The 14127-nt window shown below is 39.4% G+C and overlaps 1 protein-coding gene and 1 long non-coding RNA gene across 7 annotated transcripts in view; one reads left to right on the top strand and one right to left on the bottom strand.

The window, feature by feature from the left end:
• Positions 1-7885: 7885 nt before the first annotated feature.
• On the bottom strand, positions 7886-12414 carry KRT10 (keratin 10). Of its 3 annotated transcripts, none has more exons than XM_053893468.1 (8): positions 11771-12414; positions 10858-10940; positions 10327-10483; positions 10064-10225; positions 9847-9972; positions 9282-9499; positions 8593-8930; positions 7886-8262 (listed from the first exon to the last, which is right to left on the bottom strand). In XM_053893468.1, the coding sequence occupies exons 1-8, from the start codon at positions 12365-12367 to the stop codon at positions 8156-8158; spliced, it is 1788 nt and encodes a 595-aa protein (XP_053749443.1). In that variant the 5' UTR covers positions 12368-12414; the 3' UTR covers positions 7886-8155. The 3 variants fall into 3 exon arrangements, with proteins under 3 accessions (XP_053749443.1, XP_053749444.1, XP_053749445.1); XM_053893469.1 differs by having other exon boundaries at positions 8593-8861; XM_053893470.1 differs by having other exon boundaries at positions 8078-8262; positions 8613-8930.
• LOC109260928 (uncharacterized) overlaps positions 8906-14127 on the top strand; it is a 148479-nt gene continuing 143257 nt past the window's right edge. For all 4 annotated transcript variants that reach the window (XR_002077196.2, XR_002077197.2, XR_002077198.2 and 1 more), the window contains exon 1: positions 8906-8978. This is a non-coding gene — a long non-coding RNA (uncharacterized LOC109260928). The remainder of the gene's footprint in view (positions 8979-14127) is intronic.

The following is a 14127-nucleotide window of genomic DNA, read 5'->3' as shown; positions in this document are numbered from 1 at the left end:
AGAAGTGACCTGAGAAGCCTCCTCTTGAGGCAGTGGACAGGAAGCTGGGGGTGAAGAAGGTGGAGAGGATAGGAAAAGGAGGGGTAGAAGGGATTTGGTTGGGCTGGACTGGTTCCAGGTTCTGTGGTGAAGACAGGTATAGAATTGTTTTGCCCCAGGACAGTTCTGTCTTCTGGAACTGTGTTGGCATAAGCGGTCTGAAGCCTGGTCATCTGGCACAGTGGCTGCCATTGGCATGGCATTTAAATGTATTTTCTGGGCAAAGTTGTGGGATTTGTTTAGAGCCGCAAAAGGCCTTAGATATTACCTAATTCAGCCCCTTTGTCAGATGAGGCCACTGAGACCCACAAATGTTAAACAATTTGTTCAGAGTCACCAGGCACATGCCAGGTGAAGGCTTGGTGCATGTTCTAGATAGCCTTGAGATTCTGGCACCATGAGCGTATTTTATTTTACTTATTTATTTTAATTTGCTTAATGTTCATTTTTGAGAGAGAGAGGAGGGGAGAGAGTGCATGTGCACGAGCCGGGGAGGGGCAGAGGGGGGGGGCGGACAGAGGATCCAAAGCGGGCTCTGCACTGACAGCAGCAAGGCCTGATGCTGGGCTTGAACTCATGAACTGCAAGATCATGACCTGAGCCGAAGCTGGATGCCTAACCAATTGAGCCACCCAGGTGCCCCTTATTGATTGATTTATTTTTAAAATATTTATTTGTTTATTTAGTGAGAGAGAGAGAGAGAGAGAACACATGCATACATGAGAAGTGAAGGGGCAGAGAGAGAGAGGGAGAGAGAGAATCCCAAGCAGGCTCCCCAGTGTCAGTGCAGAGCCGGGCATGGGGCTCTATCTCACTAACTGTGAGATCATGTGACCTGAGCTGAACTCAAGAGTCAAATGCGTAGCTGACTGAGGTACCCAGGTGCCCCATCATAAGTGTATTTTAGATACAAATAGTTTCTCTAAATTATCTATGCCCACGCAAATACCTATTTTACATATTGCCATCGATAGTCTTATCATGTTGTATTGTCAAATTATTCTTTTGAGTTATTGAATTATTGGAATTAAAATATTAAAGAATTAGAATATCAAAACATGAAGAATTGAAAATCTCTTCAGTGCCTAATTATTAACTGTAAATAATAATTAGACAAATTATTGGTGTAATGTGTATGTATCCTGCATATGTAAAAAAAATTCCAAAGGACTTTTTGTGACAAAAGAAGGAAAGAAGCTATTTTTTAAAAAAAGCTTAAGTTGAAGGGTGCCTGGGTGGCTCAGTCAGTTAAGCGTCTGACTTCGGCTCAGGTCGTAATCTCACGGTTTGCGTGTTGGAGCCCCGCATCCGGCTCAGAGCCTGGAATCTGCTTCAGATTCTGTGTCTCCCTCTCTCTCTGTCCCTCTCCCGCTCATGCTCTGTTTATCTCTCTCTCTTTCTCTCTCTCAAAAATAAACGTTAGAAAAAAACCTTTTTTAAGCTTAAGTGGAAATAACTCGTTTCCTTGGCGATCCCAAATTGTTCACCGCAATTGTCCCTGCCCTTCTATTTCCACCAGGGGGCAGCGCTCACCTGCAAATGGATGTAGTTCGGAGCAGAAGCCCCACTTCAGCCTGGGTCTCACATGCCTGCAGCTGGAAACTATTAGACCCCTGGTATGAAGCAACCTCAACGTTTATCTTCTCAAAGTTCCAGAGAACGATGAGTATAAAGACAAGATTTCCTTACATTTATATGGTGCTTTACAGCTTCCAGAGGGATTTCTTGTACATGATCTCATTTGATCCTTATAATGAATCTGGGAATTAAGAAAAGTGGTCTCCTTCCTCTGGTTTAAAGATGAGGAAACTGAGGACAGAGACTGTTCAAGGATACACAGCATGAAACATGGTGAGTCAGGTCAGAATGGGTCTTGTGATTCAGTGTGGTGGTCCTTTCATTAAATAGTTGTCCTAAAGTCAGACGAAAAAGTAACTCAGACGATGCCCAGATCTCTCTTTAAATGGAAAACATAAGCTGATTTCTTACAAAATTGTTTCAAGAATTTCTAGTTAATAGTAAAATGAAACTTCTGACTGTAGTCATGCTGCCTACCGGATGTCATTCATTCAGTTATGTTGTTGTTCATTCAAGAAGGATTTAATGAGCACCTACAATGTACAGGGCACTATATCGGTAGCAGGGCATCCAGAAGGAAGACAATAAGTGCCTCCCAAGCTTTATTGTGAAGAATGCTGCTGTGAACATGGCACACACAAATATCTCTTCAAGACCTTAATAGCAATTCTTTTGACTTTAGACCCAGAAGTGAAATTGCTGGATCATACGGTACTTTTGTTTTTAATGTTTTGAGGAGTCATCATTCTGGTTTCTGCAGCCCCTGTCCCATTTTTCATTTCCATCAGGAGGGCACAAAGGTTCCAGTTTCTCCACAACCTTGCCAACACTTGCTATTTTCTATTTTATTTTTTAAGTAGGCTCCAAGCCCAGTGCGGGGCTTTAATATGTTGCTGAGATCAAGAGTCAGATGCTTAACTGACTGAGCCACCCAGGTGCCCCCCTCCCTTTTCTTGATGGTAGCTTTCCTAATGGGTATGAAATGGTATCTCATGGTAGTTTTGATTTGCATTTTTCTAATGATTAGTGATGTTGGGCATCTTTTTATGTGTTTACTGGGCATACCCCATTTGCTTTTGTCTTTACAACTGCTTTCAATCTACAGAGATGCATTTTGGTGCCCTTTGGTTTTCTAAAGATTTATTTGTTTATGTATTTAAGTAATCTCTACACCCAACGTGGGACTTGGACTCATGACCCTGAGATCAAGAGGTGCATGCTCTACCAACTGAGCCAGCCAGGCGCCCCTGGTGCCATTTTGTTTTCTAGTCTTCCCCTCAAATTTCTTACTTTAGGAAACCTTACAGAGGCTCTATAGATCAAAACTTTAATGAGAGTTCCTCTTCCAAAAAGGTCATTAGCTTTGTCCTGGCTCTGCTAGCCTGTGAACCTGTATATTCATGCTTTTCAAGCATTTCTCCTGAGATAACATATTCTGAGTAGGAAAGGTTAATCAGAAACCTGGTATGTGATTTTTTCTTGGCTAAGATCCTGAAGGACAAAGCTATTTTCAGAACACTATTCAATTCTTCCCCCAGGTAATGCCCAATATTTGTACTAATTCACAATTATTCCCTTTCTAACTGCTGCTAGGCTGCAAAGATCTCTTATGCAGCATTGGGATTGTGAGATGATGTTTGTGTTTTTATTTAGAGACACTGAAAATCAATGTGACAACTCAAAGAGTTCTTCCTCCTTTGGCATGGCTTTCTGTGGGACAACCTGGTTCAAAAAGTATCTGTAAGAAATATCCTTGATACCTGGTTTCCAGGCTGGACTTATTTTTGTTGTGATAACTCGTTTCTCTTTGTCATTCAAAGACACAGCATGGGTCATTTGCATCATGATCAGGATGACCACGGCTGCAGCTTTTCGGGATGGTCAGCTATCTCAAACCTTTGGGACAATCATCTGGTCCTTCCTACTTACCTTCACAAACCTCTTGCTCTGTTTTATTGGACCTCAGGTTCACAGGACTAGATTAGTCCTAATCCTTTGTGACACACTCTTACCACTGTTCCTACTGTCTGGATTTTTGTTTTGCAGCCCTACGGCAGCAACCTGACCTTGATCTCTACCCCGTGGCAGACCACATTAATGATGGCCTACTCTAGTAACAATTTATTGTGATGCTCATGCCCATTTTTGGAGAAACTATTTAGCCAATAAGCATATTTCTCTGAGGATGAACAGAATGCTGTTTTGTTTTTTGCTTAATAAAATCCTCATTTATTTGGACTTATCTAATACATACTAGAAGCATGCATTATAAACACGTTTATATACTCTTTATATAAACAAAGGATAAAAGCAGATATATTGAAGAAACAGGATTAAAAATTTACAGCAGTTACCAAATTTCAGTAGTGTCTTTTTCAGTTGTTTTGGTAATATTTTGAAAATATTTTTCAAAATGTACAACATAGCAATTTGACCACTCAGTACTTATGCTGTGCTCACCACAAGTGTAGTAGCTCCCATCTGTCACCATGCCAGCCGTTACAATACCACTGACTATATTCCCTATGCTATATCTTTCATCCCTCTGATTTATTCATTCCACAACTGGAAGCCTGTATCTCCTATTCCCCTTCATTCAGTTTACACATCTCACCACTACCCTCCCCTCTGGCAACGATCGGTTTGTTCTCTGTATTTGTGGGTCTGTTTCTATTTTTGTTTGTTCATTTGTTTTGCTTTTTGGATTCCACATGTAAGTGAAATCATATGGTATTTCTGTCTAGCTTATTTCACTTAGCATAATATCCTCTAGGTCCATCAGTGCTGTTGCAAATAGCAAGATATCTCATCCTTTTTTATGGCTGAGTAATATTCCATTATATATAATGGAATGTGATATATATTTATTTATATATTTATATGTAAATATTTATATATAAAGTTCTATTCAAATTTACTTATAAATGTATTTATAATTTATTTATAAATATTTATTTTATATTTATTTAAATATATGTGATATATATCACATATACATATATATACACACATATATATGTACATACATATATGTATATACATATATATATGTGATATATATCACATCTTCTTTATCCATTTTTCTATCGATGGACACTTAGATTGCTTCTGTATCTGGGCTATTGTCAATGATGCTGCAATAAACATAATAAATGTAGGGGTGCCTGTATCTTTTCCAATTAGTGCTTTCATTTTCTTTGGGTAAATACCCAGTAGTGGAATTACTGGATCATATAATATTCCTATTTTTTAGTTTTTGTTACTGTTTTCCCCAGTGACTGCACCAATTTCATTCCGTGAACAGTGCACAAAGGTTCTTTTTTGCAACATCCTTGCCAACACTTGCTATTTCCTTTCTTCTTCATTTTAGCCATCCTGACAGGTATAAGGTGATATCTCACTACGGTTTTGACTTGTAGTTCCCTGACAATTAGTGATGTTGAGCATCTTTTCATGTGTCGGTTGGCCATTTGTATAATCTTCCTTGGAGAAATGTTTGTTCGTATCTTCTCCCACTTTTAACTGGATTGTGTGTGTTTTGAATTGTGTAAGTTCTTTATATATTTTGGACATTCACCCCTTATTAGATATATCATTTGAAAATATCTTCTCCCACTCAGTAGGCTGCTTTTTCATTTTGTTGATGGTTTGCTATGCAAAATAGAATACTGTTTTTTCAATGTCTATTCCATGGTGGTCGTTTTTTAAGGGCTTTAGAGGCATTAACCCATTTTATCCCCACAATCTCATATGAAGTAGTTATTGTCCCTATTATAGGGACAATTGTATTGGACAGATAAGAAAACTGAAATTCAGAAGGGTTGAAGTAACTTGTCCAAAACTTAACGTGATTGGTAAATGCCACTGACAGGATATGAAATCCAGGAACCATTGACTTTGGAATGCATGCTTAAACCCACAAATGACCTCTTTCCCTAATTCTCACTCTCCAGATGCCATGTAGATGGGATACTGGGTGGACCTTATTTAGTTAACCTTACACAAGCTATTTCCCCTATAAACCTGACCATAACTAAGTTACTTCTCCATGCCCTAGCAAAACCGAGCCATCATAGACATCAAGGTCATGGTGCAAAGCTTTAAGAGGCATGATGCAAACCTTCTGGAAAAGAAGCCAGCTTTTACTGTTTAGTATGATTCCACATGAATGCCAGAGTTGGCTCTGCTAGTCTTACTGGACACTGCCCTGCTTAAATAGCAGGACACTGTCACAACTTTAGAATTTGTAAGAATGTGTACAGGATTTTTTTAATAGCTGCATCATAAATCCATGTAAGAGTAGTGATCTGTACAGTTAGCAATAATTTTTTTTAACTATAAATATCAATGTCCTTGCTAAAATCAAACTTGTAAAGACTGTCTTTATTAAACTAGTCTGAGTTCCGTTGAGAAAGTTCTATTTTAATTTTTTTCCAGTTTTATTGATATAATTGACACACAGTACTGTTTAAGGTGTACATAATGACTTAACTATACAGTGAAATGAATACCACAGTTCACATCCACAAAGAAAGTGGTTCTTTACCAGAGATAAAGTAGTTACTTCATCAGAGAAAATGTAATATAAATAATTGTTTAAGAAGGTACTGGAAGACTAAACAGGTAAGAAGACAGGGACTACCATGATTTAGACCTTTCAGGAATGAAGGGTTACCCAACCAGATGAAGAACTCTGATCAGCTGAGATCTCTGCTTGGGGTGGGGGTTAGGCAGGTAGTGGTGGTAGGACTGGGTAGAAGAGACAAAGGTTAATAACAAACACAACTATCTCATAGTATCATGTTTATATTTGTGTCACTGAATAGAACACTTATTTCTTCAGAATTAGGAGAATGGCCATCTCAGATTATTAACAATACTCTAAGTCCTAGGCTCTGGGTTAACTGTTAGATATTTATTTTTTAAATTTAAGTTTATTTATTTGAGAGGCAGAGTGAGCAGGGGAAGGGCAGAAAGAATCCCAAGCAGCCTGTGGGTGGAGCCTGATGCAGGGCTCGAACTCAAGAACCCTGAGTTCATGACCTGAGCCAAAACCAAGAGTAGGACACTTAACCAACTGAGCCACCCAGGTGCCACGACTTTGTTAGATATTTTAAAAGGCAGTGTTTCTGAACAGCATTCAGTATAGACACAGTGGCAGCTCAGGGTCCTTACCCATCAATATCTCAGTTTTAGGGCTTTACAGTGTAGCATGTTGGGACTTCAACAGAAACTTAGGAGACAGGCTCCCAAGAAGGGACGCTGTACCCAGATAAAAAAGTAATGCCAACTTAAGTGGGGAGCTTCTGAAGTATGATAATATTTGGTGGTAGGTAGGTCATGGAGCCTTGACTATAGGGAAGTCCATCCATTTTGAAACAGGGCTTGTCATCAGTTTGAGTACAGAGGATAGGATTTATCCAGCAGGAGACCCAAGTAAATGACCTGGGGACCAGGGCTCTGGTCTTGGGGAAAACAAGCTCAAATCAGTAAGGATACAGAGACAGGCTGCTATTTGGTAGACCTGGGTATCTAGGAACCCATCAGGGAACACAAGGTAGTCTTAGGGACAAAGAATAAATATAGCCCTTAGTAAATTCATCTACTCCATATACTAGCAGAGTACTGTCAGCTGGGTTCTTAATGGCTGAAGAATATGACTGGGTTGACCCTACACCAGGTCTTTAGTACTTATCACGAGATGTGTTTGGTGAAGGCAGGGACCTAAAGTTGTTCCTTTGGTAAAATTGGCATTATCATGTCTTCTCCTGTTCATCTGACAGACACCAAATAATTTTGTTAGGGTGATATATTACTGGCCTGGTGAGTGGTAGATGATATCTCTTAAGGTGTATATATAGCAACTGGGCAGAAATGAATGGGAAGAAAATGAGGGAAGGTAAATGTGCGAAGCCAAGTAATCAGAAAATGTGAAATTTCCAATAACTTTATCCATGGAGACTTACTGGAGATATTTTAGAATTTTCAGGACTGAAATAATTCAAAGCCAGAGCACTGGGAGTTTCCCACCTATGGTATATCTTTAAGAAAGGGTAAGATTGGGTATCAGATTTCTGACTTAGTGAGATTATGGACATTGATCTAACACCCACAAGATTAAAAAATTTACTCAGGGAAATCATAATGATAATAATTCTGTCTTTAGAATTTCTGGACAAATGAACCTTCAAATGCTATAGTTCACTAATCTTTAAGGTTAAAAAAAAAATCACTTAATTTAAATAAGGACAATTCTGACCAAATTGGATAGCTTGCATCAGTAAGAAAGTTTATTGAAATTCATTAGTGAATGAGAATAGAAAGTTGTTTTTTTTTTTTTTTTTCCATTAAAGAACACTTTCTGGTAAAGTGAAAAGAAATACAGAAACCACAAAACACCTTTTAGACACCTTATTTTCAAGGAGTGAACCTATTTCCATAGACCATTAAGACTGAAGTGTTTTCTTGGCGCTTTTGTTTTTCATGCACCTGTACATAATGGTCTGTGTGAAGGGAGACTCTTTCCTCTTGATGCGGCTTAATAGTAGTGTTTCTTGGTTTCTGATTCAACCATTGATGAAAGGACTCTACCATCAGGTGCCACCTCTTCAATAATTGTCTTGATTACTCTGGTTTTGTTAGTATCTGTACATGAATCACAGGGGAAAAAAACAATTTAGACTAAATAATTTGTGGGGCTTCTTACTAATTAATCAAAATTTCTAAAAGAATAGTACACTTAATTAAAAAAAGAAAGAAAATCCTATTTTTTTGTTTGTTTTTTAGATCCGAATAGTATTTAAGCTACAGCATCTTGCACCAGGTTATTTTTCGTTCAAGATGGATGTCAAGAGTATAGTTTGCTAAAAAAAAAAAAAAAAAAAATCCAAGCGGAAATCTCTAAGATTTTAATTTTTTAGAAAGCTTTAAAAAGCAACAAAATCATCACGGAAATTTAAAACTAATTCTGATTACCCCAGCTAGTTTCTGCTGACCTTGGTCCCTTGGAAGAGGGTTCCCCGACGGACCCAGAAGACGAGGACTTGTGACCGCCGGAGCTGCCTCCACCGTAGCCGCCGCCGCTGGAACTGCCGCCGTGGCCACCGCCGCCGCCGGAGCTGCCGCCGCCGTAACCACCCCCGTGACTGCCGCCGGAGCTACCCCCGTGGCCGCTACCGCCGTGGCCGCCACCGCTGGAACTTCCGCCGCCGTAGCCGCCGCCGTAGCCGCCACCGCCGCCGGAACTTCCGCCGTAGCCACCGCCGGAACTTCCGCCGCCGCGCCCGCCGCCGTAGCCGCCGCCGCCGCCGGAACTACCGGGAGTGAGGGTTATGTTCGGTTAACTCTAACTTTGAAAAATGGTGGGTCGCCTTCTAGGTTATCGTTACTTTAAAAATAAGCAAAACGTGTTTCGAGAGGGGAAAAAAAAATACCTGTCGAATATGGATTCTCAGACCCACTAACGAACAGTTTTATATGCACACAACTTTCAGAATCAAATCCATGGGAAACTCAGGCTGTGGTTGCATACGCCTTTCTCTGTACTCTGCCTTCCCCCTTCTCCCTTTCGCCCATCCTCCAGCACTTTGGGTTTTGGAAAAGCCCGGCGATTTAGAACACTGAATAAGACCAACTGGGATAATTCTAAGATTTTTATAATTTACCTTCCTTCTCCTTCTAGTAGGCTGCGGTAGGTTTGAATTTCATTCTCCAGTCGGATCTTAATATCCAGGAGTTGTTGGTACTCAGCATTCTGGCACTCGGTTTCAGCTCGAATCTGTTGCAGTTGTTCCTCCAGAGAGGAGATCTGGGCCTGAATCTGGGAGAGCTGCATACAGTAGCGACCTTCTGTTTCTGCCAAGGAGGCTTCCAGGGATTGTTTCTGGAAAGAGAGAATGTACGGTGGCTTAGCGACTTCTTTGTTTAATAGAGTACAGTGAAGATTATTTAATAATTATTTAATGATAATTAATATTTAATCTTTAATAATAAGACATCAAATAGAAGAATAAAGGAAATGAATAGAATTTGTGTTTTATGTTTAATGGCAACATTTTAACTTCACGTTTAGAGCAGGGCCTCTAAGACTTTTCTCCCATTAACAAAGAGCTCCAATTTTATTTCTACTTTCGTACTCTTTCTTTTTTTCTTGTGGTGCATATTCTTATGTGAGTGTGAAACTTTGTGTGTTAAAGTTGAAGTTATTTCAAGAGAGAATTACAAACATACCAGGGCTAGTTGGGACTGTAGTTCGATTTCCAGACCTTGAACCGTGCGTCTCAATTCAGTAATCTCCGATTTGTGGCTGGACATTTGTTCGATGTTACTATTGATTTCCGTAGTGAGTTCTTTGCTCTAGAGTATTAACAACAGGGGAAAAGATGAGAAAATTCTGAAATGATAACCAAACGTCCGTTGGCCCCACTATGAAGGAAGACGAATTAACCTTTTCGTTGAACCAGGCTTCAGCGTCTTTGCGGTTTTGTTCAGCAAGTTGTTCATACTGGTTTCTCATGTTATTCAGAAGTTCAGTCAGATCGACACCTGGGGCAGCATTCATTTCTACATTTACATCACCAGTGGACACATTTTGAAGGTCTTTCATTTCCTGTTAGAGGAACAGAAAAATTTAATGATTGTATCATGACCACATGACCCCCCCCCCCCCCTTTTATTTTTGGCTGCGGGACGTATAACTTTTTGTATCACCTCTTCATGATTCTTCTTCAGGTAGGCCAGCTCTTCAGTCAGGCTCTCGATCTGCATCTCCAAGTCAGCCTTGGTCAGGGTCAGTTCATCCAGCACCCTGCGCAGGCCATTGATATCAGCCTCCACGCTCTGGCGCAGGGTGACCTCGTTCTCATACCTGAAACAAGCATGGTACAAATACTGGATGTAATTTACATATGGGAGATGTTCCTGGGCTGAGACTGTTTTAGAAGCGAATACAGAGTTGGCTTCATATGGCAACATTTATTGTGTACTAATTCATATGGGGATAGAGGGATATTAGTGGGTTAATGCAAAGAAGCTTAGCAGTTTACTTTAAAATGCATTTTCTTCTTTTAATATTGCCAAGAAGGTAATATTGAAATTGAAAAATTTTCGGACAGCTCCAATACTGTTTAACGTTGAATGAATTCAAGAAAATGTAAATGCTATTGTAGGTGTCCAAAGTCACTGTTAAAAACAACTCCTGTATTTGTTGTGACTGTGTTGTACCATGTTTACTTAGCTTACTTTAATCTGAAGTCATCAGCTGCCAGCCTGGCATTGTCGATCTGAAGCAGGATATTGGCATTATCGGTTGTCAGATTGAGGATCTGGAGGGAGAGGCAAAGAAATCAGATACAGATACGCCACTATAAAACCAGGTGGCATAGATAGATGAGCTGCATTTTTATGTTCTCTTACAAAATCCTGGGGGGATTTTTTTTATCTTAAATATAAAATATTGCAGGGCTACTCATATACTTAAATTTGAGTCATTTGTTCTCTTAAAGTTTCTATACATATCTACTTCTGTATCATCTTTTTCTGAAAACTAACTGCAGTTATATAGCTGTGTTCTTGCACAGCTCCCCTCTCCCCCGTCCCATTTTATACTGTGTGATTTCCATGTATTTCAGTGAACTTTTGACTGACTCATACCTTTTGGTTTAACTTGTTTTAAATATACATTCTAAATGAATACACTCTGGGCTGACACACAGTAGGTACAATTCACAAATCTCCCAGAGGCAAACAATATCCCATTTTCATACTGGAGAATTCATGTTACTTATAATATTGGTAATGGATTTTTTTTATTATCAATCTGAATACTGTCTTGTTCTGATTGATTTAATAATTCTTTCAGTTCCGATATTTGTAAATGACCTAGTATTTTAACTATGAACTCATACACTCATTAAAACATAAAAAAATTCTCAGTAATCCGTCATCTGATAAGGTATACAACACACATTGAAGATTTCAATGACCATATCCTCACAAATATTTACCTTTGAGGAGACTGGATTATTTTTGGAAGCGAGAAAGTAACCTAGGCAAACACAGTGAATAGCTACATTGTAGTTAATGTAAGAGTCACATATCTGAGTTACATGGATAAAAAATAGGCTTAAAGTTGGATTTTTAAGATGCACCTTACCTGATTTTTAAGATCATCGATGGTTTGGTAGTATTTGCTGTAGTCACGAGGTTCTCTCTGGCCTAAGCCGCCATGCTTTTCATACCACTCCTTGATTTTGCCTTCTAGCTCATAGTTTGATTCTTCCAGAGCCCGCACTTTGTCCAAGTAGGAAGCCAGGCGGTCATTCAGATTCTGCATGGTTACTTTTTCATTTCCAGAGAGAAGGCCACCATCTCCTCCAAATCCACCCCCAAAGCCTCCAAAGCTGCCTCCACTGAAGCCGCCACCACCAAAGCTGCCCCCTCCAAAGCTGCCTCCTCCATAGCCCCCACCAAAGCTGCTGCTTCCATAGCCTCCACCAAAGCCTCCTCCACCAAAGCCTCCTCCGCCAAAGCCTCCTCCTAATCCTCCATAGCCACCTGATGAGCCCCCAAAGCAGCCTCCACCAGAGCTCCCACGACTAAAAGAACCACCACTGAACCCCCCTGAGCTAAATCCTCCACCAATGGAGCCTTTGCTGCTTGAAATTCTGAAGGATGACCCTCCTCCTCCTCCTCCTCCCCCCCCACTGCGGGAGGAAGAGTACTGCTTGCTTGAGCTGTATCGAACAGACATGGTGATGCTGTTTAGCTCAGGGAGTGCTTGCTACCAAGGACAGTGACAAGCCTTTATACACCGAGAGGGTGTGTCCCACATGTGTTAGAGTTTGCTTACTTGCATGGTTTTCTTTTTGCCAATTTAGCATCTTTACTTATGATTGCATAAATTATCGTTGGTAATAACCAATTCCAATATGTATGGTTTTGAATTTGCCCTAAGAACAAACAGGAGTTTTGCTGTGTTGAAATTGAAAATGGGTGTAGTTCAGATGAGCTTATGTTTCATTATGCTTTTTTACCTTTTGAAGAATATTGAGCAACTTAAATCCAGTTTTTTCTCAGTACTAATTTAGTTACACAGAATGTTTGCAAAGTTTGGAAAAAGAATTTTAGCTACAAAATTATTGTTGAAGATTTTTCAAATCCATGTTTTAAATAGTTTTAATTAATTGGAAAAAAAAAGTAACAAAGTCATGCTCTAATGGGGATCTTGTAGAAAATTGTAAGCAAACCAAAAAGAAAAGAAAAAAATATGCTAAACGGTTTAATTAGTGTTCAAAAGATGCCACATATGAAAAATTAAAGCCATAAAAAAACCAAATTGGTAAGTGTGTGTGTGTGTGTGTGTGTGTGTGTGTAGTGTTTGTAGGGAATCTTATTTGGAGAATGAAAGCATAGTGGTACTTTGCTTAGAGAGTTGGAAGTGAGTAATGACTTAGGAATCTGCCAATTTAATGGTGCTATTCTTTTTAACCTTATATATATTTTTAAGTTTATTTTGAGAGCGAGAAAGCTCATATGAATGTGTGAGCGGGGGAGGGGCTGAGAGAGAGAGAGAGAGAGAGAGAGAGAGAGAGAGAATCCCAAGCAGGCTCCATGCTGTCAGCACGGAGCCCAACACAGGGCTCAATACCACAAACTGCAAGATCACGACCTGAGCTGAAACCATGAGCTGGACGCTTAACTGAGCCACCCAGGCACCCTTTCTTTTTAACCTAAAAAAAAAAAAAAAAAATCATGAAGTGATTCTGCATTTTATTGATTTTTAAATTCATCATAGTGAAGGCTGATTTGAAGACCATAATGCAGAAATTCTTAGCACAATATATGACAAACTAACCTCCATTACTTTCTTTACTCTAAATTTGATTGATCCCCAAAGGGAGAGCTTAGTTATGTTGTAATTGTGATTAAAAATTTGCTTACAGGAATATAAATCCAGATTAGAGAATGTTACTTGCTCCAAAAATTATGATCTGGACTGTGAACATATGTTTCCAAGCTAGATTCTGTTTCTCAAAAAAAAATTTTTTTTTCCTTGGATACACTGTGTATAGAATTTGGTGTAACAGTTTGTCTAGTGAAGTATTTAATTGGGACTTTAATACATGGTATAAAATTATTTTTCATCTACCCATAGGCTATGACAATGCTGTTGTTCAAAAATATATTCATGTGTATTACACACACACACACACATATTTTATAATTAAACAGTGCCATTTGTGATCCTGTGATTTTATAATCTGTGAAACAAGCTGCTGAAATAGGGATGGTGGTTATCTCTAGAGTATGAAAGAGGAAGTTGAAGCTGAGAGAGGTTATGATTTCACCTAACGAAATGAAATAGGTGGTAGAACTGAGATTAGAAACTTAGTGTTTTGATGCCTGACTTTTGGCTCTTTCCTACGCTACCATTGTGTCTATGTACTCTCTACTGTGGTTGGTCTGATAGAATCGAATGCCTCTCTTTCTCACCATAAACTTCTTCTCCAC

The sequence above is a fragment of the Panthera pardus genome, unplaced genomic scaffold, assembly GCF_024362965.1.
Source record: "Panthera pardus isolate Hobbes unplaced genomic scaffold, ASM2436296v1 HiC_scaffold_3, whole genome shotgun sequence".
NCBI lineage: Eukaryota > Metazoa > Chordata > Mammalia > Carnivora > Felidae > Panthera > Panthera pardus.
Note: the sequence above shows the minus strand (reverse complement) of the source record. Positions and strands in the feature narration are given on the sequence as shown.